At 32.5% G+C, this 9,686-nt stretch overlaps 2 protein-coding genes across 2 annotated transcripts in view; one reads left to right on the top strand and one right to left on the bottom strand.

The window, feature by feature from the left end:
- LOC111682485 overlaps positions 1-7,501 on the bottom strand; it is a 14,145-nt gene extending 6,644 nt beyond the window's left edge. The window contains exons 1-2 of the mRNA XM_046955901.1: positions 6,789-7,501; positions 603-1,369 (exon numbers count right to left, since the gene is read on the bottom strand). Of these exons, the coding sequence (XP_046811857.1) occupies positions 603-1,369; positions 6,789-7,501 (1,480 nt within the window). The remainder of the gene's footprint in view (positions 1-602; positions 1,370-6,788) is intronic.
- The window catches only part of LOC111682489 (inositol-trisphosphate 3-kinase homolog), a 57,484-nt gene that overhangs the window by 6,312 nt on the left and 41,486 nt on the right, over positions 1-9,686 (top strand). The window lies entirely within an intron of this gene.

Below are 9,686 nucleotides of genomic sequence, written 5' to 3'. Positions count from 1 at the left end.
TCAGTTCTAGTTCAGTTCTAGTTCAGTTCTAGTTCAGTTCTAGTTCAGTTCTAATTCAGTTTTAATTCAGTTCTAGTTCAGTTCTAGTTCAGTTCTAGTTCAGTTCTAAGTTCAGGTTTAGTTCAGGTTTAGTTCAGTTCTAGTTCAGTTCTAGTTCAGTTCTAGTTCAGTTCTAGTTCAGTTCTAGTTCAGTTCTAGTTCAGTTCTAGTTCAGTTCTAGTTCAGTTCTGGTTCAGTTCTAGTTCAGTTCTAGTTCAGTTCTAGTTCAGTTCTATTTCTGGTTCAGTTCTAGTTCTAGTTCAGTTCTAGTTCAGTTCTAGTTTAGTTCTAGTTCAGTTCTAGTTCAGTTCTAGTTCAGTTCTAGTTCAGTTCTAGTTCAGTTCTAGTTCAGTTCTAGTTCAGTTCTAGTTCAGTTCTAGTTCAGTTCTAATTCAGTTTTAATTCAGTTCTAGTTCAGTTCTAGTTCAGTTCTAGTTCAGTTCTAGTTTAGTTCTAGTTTAGTTCTAGTTTAGTTCTAGTTCAGTTCTATTTCAGCTCTAGTTCAGTTTTAGTTATCTTAACTCTTAAAGAAAATGCTCAATGTTGCTTATTCTCATACCCACCTTTCCATTTCATATAACATTTACTCTCCTCCAAACCACACACTGTCCAATTGTCCTTTCTAGGCCAATTGGCCAACGAACATTTACACTTTTGATATAACTTTAAAGAACGACATTCAGCCAAACAGTTAACCTGAGAATAGGATCCAAAATAGAACATGGGCCGTTCCCAAGGTAAATAACATTTTCTCTTATATAAAGACTCTCTAGCTATGTACGAAGTGGCATGAGTTTGCTGAGGTAAAACATGAATTTTATTAAAAGTTGAGGGCTGTATTATACGTTTCAAAGAGTTCGTATCGGCAAAATCGTGTGAGTCGTGTATCAAAACCAGAAACCCGGTTGTCAATGTTAAACTGGCCTTATAATTCTCTAAATGAGGATCTAATAATACCGATAGACCCGTTTTATAACCACAACTCGTGCTATATTCCAAGTAATTATTCATTACGTAATCACCACGTTTGTTTGTGGTTTTTTGTAAAGCTTTATAGTTAAAGGAGCAGCAGGATCCATATGCTGTTTGTATTTTTTGAAATAAATGTTTACATCTCGTAAAATGTCCTTGCCATTTACATCTTAGTAACTCATTTTCACAATCGGGTGTTAGTTCGTTTAATAGTTGTGGTAACGAGTAATTGTTTAGCTTTAGTAGAGAGCTTAGGGCTGTGTGGTCTTCAGTATAGGCTTTAAGGTTGAATGCTGTAGAAACTGCTAGATTGAAGTAATCGTTAAGTTGTGGGAGCGACAAGTTGCTAGATTTTTGGCTAAAAGAATAAGAAAAAAACATTTTTAGTTTTTAAAAAAATCGAATTCTAGTAGGATTTGTATTTGATCACAGATTTTCATTCTTTTTGCAATAGCTCCTCTAGTTTAGCCAGAAAATAGACTTTTATGTTTTCACTCAAAATATCGAATTTTGGTAGTAAATAAAAGTGATCACAGACTTTCACTCTTTTGGCCCTAGCTCCTTTAGTTTAGCTAGAAAATTGACTTTTATGTTTTCACTCAAAATATCGAATTTTGGTACGAAATAAAAGTGATCACAGATTTTCACTCCTTTGGCCCTAGCTCCTCTAGTTTAGCCAGAAAATGGACTTTTATGTTTTCACTCAAAATATCGAATTTTTCTAGGAAATAAAAGTGATCACAGATTTTCACTCTTTTGGCCCTAGCTCTTTTAGATTAGCCAGAAAATGGACTTTATCAATATATCACTCAATATATCGAATTTTGGTACGAAATAAAAGTGATCACAGACTTTAACTTTTTTGGCTCTAGCTCCTTTAGTTTAGCCAGGAAATGAACTTTTATGTTTTCACTCAAAATATCGAATTTTGCTAGGAAATAAAAGTGATCACAGATTTTCACTCTTTTGGCCCTAGCTCCTCTAGTTTAGCCAGAAAATAAACTTTTATGTTTTCACTCAAAATGTCGAATTTTGGTACGAAATAAAAGTGATCACACATTTTCACTCTTTTGGTCCTAGCTCTTTTAGTTTAGCCAGGAAATGAACTTTTATGTTTTCACTCAAAATATCGAATTTTGGTACGAAATAAAAGTGATCACCGATTTTCACTCTTTCTAGTTTAGCCAGAAAATGGACTTTTATGTTTTCACTCAAAATATCGAATTTTGGTAAGATTTATAAGTGATCACAGATTTTCACTCTTTTGGCCCTAGCTCCTTTAGTTTAGCCAGGAAATGAACTTTTATGTTTTCACTCAAAATATCGAATTTTGCTACGAAATAAAAGTGATCACAGTTTTTCACTCTTTTGGCCCTAGCTCCCTAGTTTAGCCAGAAAATGGACTTTTATGTTTTCACTCAAAATATCGAATTTTGCTAGGAAATAAAAGTGATCACAGATTTTCACTCCTTTGGCCCTAGCTCCTCTAGTTTAGCCAGAAAAAGGACTTTTATGTTTTCACTCAAAATATCGAATTTTGCTAGGAAATAAAAGTGATCACAGATTTTCACTCTTTTGGCCCTAGCTCTTCTAGTTTAGCCAGAAAATGAACTTTTATGTTTTCATTCAAAATATCGAATTTTGCTAGGAAATAAAAGTGATCACAGATTTTCACTATTTTGGCCCTAGCTCTTCTAGTTTAGCCAGAAAATGGACTTTTATGTTTTCACTCAATATATCGAATTTTGGTACGAATAAAAGTGATCACAGATTTTAACTTTTTTGGCTCTAGCTCCTTTAGTTTAGCCAGGAAATGAACTTTTATGTTTTCACTCAAAATATCGAATTTTGCTAGGAAATAAAAGTGATCACAAATTTTCACTCTTGTGGTCCTAGCTCTTTTAGTTTAGCCAGGAAATGAACTTTTATGTTTTCACTCAAAATATCGAATTTTGGTACGAAATAAAAGTGATCACAGATTTTCACTCCTTTGGCCCTAGCTCTTCTAGTTTAGCCAGAAAATGGACTTTTATGTTTTCACTCAATATGTCGAATTTTGGTACGAATAAAAGTGATCACAGATTTTAACTTTTTTGGCTCTAGCTCCTTTAGTTTAGCCAGGAAATGAACTTTTATGTTTTCACTCAAAATATCGAATTTTGCTAGGAAATAAAAGTGACCACAGATTTTCACTCTTTTGGCCCTAGCTCCTCTAGTTTAGCCAGAAAATAAACTTTTATGCTTTCACTCAAAATGTCGAATTCTGATCACAAATTTTCACTCTTTTGGTCCTAGCTCATTTAGTTTAGCCAGGAAATGAACTTTTATGTTTTCACTCAAAATATCGCATTTTGGTACGAAATAAAAGTGATCACAGATTTTCACTCTTTTGGCCCTAGCTCCTCTAGTTTAGCCAGAAAATGGACTTTTATGTTTTCACTCAAAATATCGAATTTTGGTAAGATTTATAAGTGATCACAGATGTTCACTCTTTTGGCCCTAGCTCTTCTAGTTTAGCCAGAAAATGGACTTTTATGTTTTTACTAAAAATATCGAATTTTGGTACGACATAAAAGTGATCACAGATTTTCACTCCTTTTGCCCTAGCTCCTCTAGTTTAGCCAGAAAAAGGACTTTTATGTTTTCACTCAAAATGTCGAATTTTACTATGAAATAAAAGTGATCACAGATTTTCACTCTTTTGGCCCTAGCTCTTCTAGTTTAGCCAGAAAATGAACTATTATGTTTTCACTCAATATATCGAATTTTGGTACGAATAAAAGTGATCACAAATTTTCACTCTTTTGGTCCTAGCTCTTTTAGTTTAGACAGGAAATGAACTTTTATGTTTTCACTCAAAATGTTGAATTTTACTATGAAATAAAAGTGATCACAGATTTTCACTCTTTTGGCCCTAGCTCTTCTAGTTTGGCCAGAAAATGAACCTTTATGTTTTCACTCAATATATCGAATTTTGGTACGAAATAAAAGTGATCACAGATTTTCACTCTTTTGGCCCTAGCTCTTCTAGTTTAGCCAGAAAATGGACTTTTATGTTTTTACTATAAATATCGAATTTTGGTACGAAATAAAAGTGATCACAGATTTTCACTCCTTTGGACCTAGCTCCTCTAGTTTAGCCAGAAAAAGGACTTTTATGTTTTCACTCAAAATGTCGAATTTTACTATGAAATAAAGTGATCACAGATTTTCACTCTTTTGGCCCTAGCTCTTCCAGTTTAGCCAGAAAATGAACTTTTATGTTTTCACTCAATATATCGAATTTTTGTACGAATAAAAGTGATCACAGATTTTAACTTTTTTGGCTCTAGCTCCTTTAGTTTAGCCAGGAAATGAACTTTTATGTTTTCACTCAAAATATCGCATTTTGGTACGAAATAAAAGTGATCACAGATTTTCACTCTTTTGGCCCTAGCTCCTCTAGATTTTCACTCTTTTGGCCCTAGCTCCTCTAGTTAAGCCAGAAAATGACTTTTATGTTTTCACTCAAAATATCGAATTTTGGTAGGATTAATAAGTGATTACAGATTTTTACTCTTTGGCCCTAGCTCCTCTAGTTTAGCCAGGAAATGGACTTTTATTTTTTCACTCAAAATATTGAAACAAAAGTGATCACAGATTTTACTCTTTTGGCCCTAGCTCCTCTAGTTTAGCCAGTAAATGGACTTTTATGTTTTCACTCAAAATATCGAATTTTGCTAGGAAATAAAAGTGATCACAGATTTTCACTCTTTTGGCCCTAGCTCCTCTAGTTTAGCCAGAAAATGGACTTTTATGTTTTTACTCAAAATATCGAATTTTGGTACGAAATAAAAGTGATCACAGATTTTCACTCCTTTGGCCCTAGCTCCTCTAGTTTAGCCAGAAAATGGACTTTTATGTTTTCACTCAAAATATCGAATTTTTCTAGGAAATAAAAGTGATCACAGATTTTCACTCTTTTGGCCATAGCTCCTCTAGTTTAGCCAGAAAATGGAGTTTTATGTTTTCACTCAAAATATCGAATTTTGCTAGGAAATAAAAGTGATCACAGATTTTCACTCTTTTGGCCCTAGCTCCTCTAGTTTAGCCAGAAAATGGACATTTATGTTTTTACTCAAAATAACGAATTTTGCTAGGAAATAAAAGTGATCACAGATTTTCACTCTTTTGGCCCTAGCTCCTCTAGTTTAGCCAGAAAATGTAGTTTTATGTTTTCACTCAAAATATCGAATTTTGCTAGGAAATAAAAGTGATCACAGATTTTCACTCTTTTGGCCCTAGCTCCTCTAGTTTAGCCAGAAAATGGACTTTTATGTTTTCACTCAAAATATCGAATTTTGGTAAGATTTATAAGTGATCACAGATTTTCGCTCTTTTGGCCCTAGCTCTTCTAGTTTAGCCAGAAAATGGACTTTTATGTTTTCACTCAAAATATCGAATTTTGGTATGAAAGCTCCTTTAGTTTTGCCAGAAAATGGACTTTTATGTTTTCACTCAAAATATCGAATTTTGGTAAGATTTATAAGTGATCACAGATATTCGCTCTTTTGGCCCTAGCTCTTCTAGTTTAGCCAGAAAATGGACTTTTGTGTTTTCACTCAAAATATCGAATTTTGGTATGATTTATAAGTGATCACAGATTTTCACTCTTTTGGCCCTAGCTCTTCTAGTTTAGCCAGAAAATGGACTTTTATGTTTTTACTCAAAATATCGAATTTTGGTAAGGTTTATAAGTGATCACAGATTTACACTCTTCTGGCCCTAGCTCCTCTAGTTTAGCTAGAAAATGGACCTTTATGTTTTCACTCAAAATGTCGGATTTTACTAGTTTAGCCAGAAAATGGACTTTTATGTTTTCACTCAAAATATCGAATTTTGGTACGAAATAAAAGTGATCACAGATTTTCACTTTTTTGGCCCTAGCTCCTCTAGTTTAGCCAGGAAATGGACTTTTATGTTTTCACTCAAAATATCGAATTTTGGTATGATTTATAAGTGATCACAGATTTTCACTCTTTTGGCCCTAGCTCTTCTAGTTTAGCCAGAAAACGGACATTTATGTTTTTACTCAAAATATCGAATTTTGGTATGATTTATAAGTGATCACAGATTTTCACTCTTTTGGCCCTAGCTCCTCTAGTTTAGCTAGAAAATGGACCTTTATGTTTTCACTCAAAATGTTGGATTTTACTAGTTTAGCCAGAAAATGGACTTTTATGTTTTCACTCAAAATATCGAATTTTGGTACGAAATAAAAGTGATCACAGATTTTCACTCTTTTAGCCCTAGCTCCTTTAGTTTAGCCAGGAAATGAACTTTTATGTTTTCACTCAAAATATCGAATTTTTGTGGGAAATAGAAGTGATCACAGATTTTCACTCTTTTGGCCCTAGCTGCTCTAGTTTAGCCAGAAAATGGACTTTTATGTTTTGACTCAAAATATTGAATTTTGGTGGGAAAAAAAAAGTGATCACAGATTTCACTCTTATGGCCCTAGCTTCTCTAGTTTAGCCAGGAAATGTACTTTTATGTTTTCACTCAAAATATCGAATTTTGCTAGGAAATAAAAGTGATCACAGACTTTCACTCTTTTAGCCCTAACTCTTCTGGTTTAGTCAGTAAATAAACATTTATGATAAATTTGAAATTTTGATAGGATTTATAAGTGATCACAGATTTTCATCTTTAATCCCTAGCTCCACTGTTTCAACTTTTGTTTTTTTAGGCGTAGTTCCTCTAGTTTAGGCAGAAACATAACTAATTTCAATACTCACAATTTATGCGCCATATACTCCGCCCTCCTCTTTGAAATACGATTCAAATTACAAATGGTAACCGCCGGAAAAGGTATAGACCAAGTGGGATATTGTGTACTTTCCGAATATAAGATGGTGGGTGTATCGGTGTTCATAAAGTGAGACAGCAGTAGAATAAATCCCGACATTACTACCGCGGTTAGAACTACGAGAAACCAAAATGCCCTCTGCCAAGTGGTGGCGCCCACAAAATTAATAAAACCATGAATACTAGCCATTTCACAGTAGATTTCAAACCCTGATTTTCGCTTGCACAAACCATCATCATTACGTGCCTTAAGAAAAGCCAAAAAGGCAGGCAATTGTATGCTGCCCATGGCTAAGCGGGAGGGTTTATTAAAGGTTTTCTTATGCCATATGGAGGCAATTTTGGAAATTTTGTCATTACAGCTGGAATTTATAGGGAGTTTTAGCGATTTTTTCCTTTTAGTTTGCAAGAGTTTTTGCAGTTTTTCCTTTATAAGTTGATAGTTGGACTTACGACCTGCTATAAGCACTGGATGTTCCAATAGTTTTAAACGCATTTGAGTATTCGAAGAAGTATTCTGATTGAATAGTAGTTGATTGGATTTCTTAACACTTTTAGGTTTTAGATAGTCCTCAAAGGTTAAGTAATAGGTTATCTCAGCTGAGGATTTCTCAGTTTTATCGGAGGAAATTGTTTTAGCCATGACCTATATAGTTACAGTTACTTTCAGAGAATAAACTTGTTCTGGGAATTTTTAGGTGTTTTTATATGGGTTTTGTGGGTAACAGAGATGGACAAGTTAAATTTTGAAATATTACTAATCTTATAAAAGAATACGTTAGAAGTTATAAAACTCCTGTAGATTAGACTACAGACTTAACTATAGCCTAGACTATAGACTAGACTATTGACTAAACTATAGACTAGATTATAGACTAGACTATTGACTAAACACTAGACTAGATTATAGACTAGACTATGGACTAGACTATAGACGAGACTATAGACAATACTATAAACTAGACTATAGACTAGACTATAGACTAGACTATAGACTAGATTATAGACTAGACTATAGACAATACTATAGACTAGACTATAGACCAGACTATAGACTAGACTATAGACTAGACTATAGACTAGACTATAGACTAGACTATAGACTAGACTATAGACTAGACTATAGACTAGACTATAGACTAGACTATAGACTAGACTATAGACTAGACTATAGACTAGACTATAGACTAGACTATAGACTAGATTATAGACTAGATTTTAACCTAGACTACAGTCTAGACTATAGACTAGATTATAGACTAGACAATAGACTGGAATATAGACTAGACTACAGACTAAACTATAGTCTAAACTTTAAACGTAAAATCAGAAATCTGTTTTTCCATGTTTCAATAACCTAACAATTAAACTTTCTTACGTATTTCCCTGTTAACTTACATACATATACATAGATATACGTACATACATTTATGTATGTGTGCGTACAAATGTTTTATTTTGATTGAGTGATGATTTTTAATTTTATTTTATTATAATTTTGTTTCTGTTTAATTTTATTATTAAAAACGCATCACTCAGTATAAACGAAAAAAAAAAATAACTTTTGTTTTAATAATGATGATTTACAGACATGTCGTGTCATGTTAGTTGTCATTTTTGTTTAGCAGTTTAAACGCTTAAAATGTGTGTTGAAAGTAAAGTGTTTTAGCTTTTTTTAATTATGACGCATGAATAATTTAACTGATTTTATTATAGTTATAATTTGCACAAACGTCACATCTTAAGATCTGATTAGAGCTTTTAAATATGATAATGACGTTTGTTAATATAACATTTTAATTAGGCACACTGGCAAGGTCTTTACGTAAATATGGCAATACTAGTATTTAAGTGATGCAAACTTACTGCTTCTTGAAAAAAAAAATGTGGATCAAAGACTTTCATTTTATAGCTTCGATATATTTGTTTACAACAATTTGAAGTTTATGTTTAAAATTCCTTCTCTTTTAATCATATGCATTGAAATTTACTTTCAAGAATTCTATTTTGAACTTAATTTTAAACGATTTCATTTAAACTCTTCATTTTACTATTGAAGCTTCAAATACAAAAAAAAAACTTCTCTCTACTTTTAGAACACTAATGATGAAATAAAAAAACCCAACAACAAAACATTTCCATTTAATTCAATTAAAAATCAATTTATTCAAAAGTTTTTGTTTTGATTCTACACTTTTTAATTTAAACATCAACCAACATGTGATGTACGCGATTCAGAAAAAAAAATAAAATCTACAATAAATACAAATTCATTAAATATTGAAATTGTTTTAAATCAAAAGTGTGACATACACAAAATCGCAAAAAAATAAAAATAAAAACACCAACAAAAGAGTGTTAAACAACAATCACGCAGATGTTTAACGTGAAAATTTTATTGTAATTGCTGTTCTGTTGTTCTTGGTTTGTTGATATTAATTGTTATACAATGACAAATATGACGACGATCTATCTCATGATCATTGACAAGAGCAATGTCATCGTAAGGAAGATAAAATATACGCGTGCAGTTGCAATTGTGTTTTGACCTCAATTTTTATGTTAATCTAGTTTTACTTCCTATTCATATTTATGCCGAAGGACTAATTTTCAATCAGTGATTATAATTTGTTTAACGTTTAAGTTTGTATAATTTATAGGCTAGAGTTCAGACTATAGACTACAGGCTAAGCTTGAATATAGCCTAAAGTTCAGGATAGGTCTATAGTATAGTCTATAGTCTAGTCTATAGTCTAGTCTATAGTCTAGTCTATAGTCTAGTCTATAGTCTAGTCTATAGTCTAGTATATAGTCTAGTCTATAGTCTA

The sequence above is a fragment of the Lucilia cuprina genome, chromosome 2, assembly GCF_022045245.1.
Source record: "Lucilia cuprina isolate Lc7/37 chromosome 2, ASM2204524v1, whole genome shotgun sequence".
NCBI lineage: Eukaryota > Metazoa > Arthropoda > Insecta > Diptera > Calliphoridae > Lucilia > Lucilia cuprina.
The sequence above is the reverse complement of the archived record's forward strand: the minus strand, read 5'-3'. Positions and strand labels throughout refer to the sequence as shown.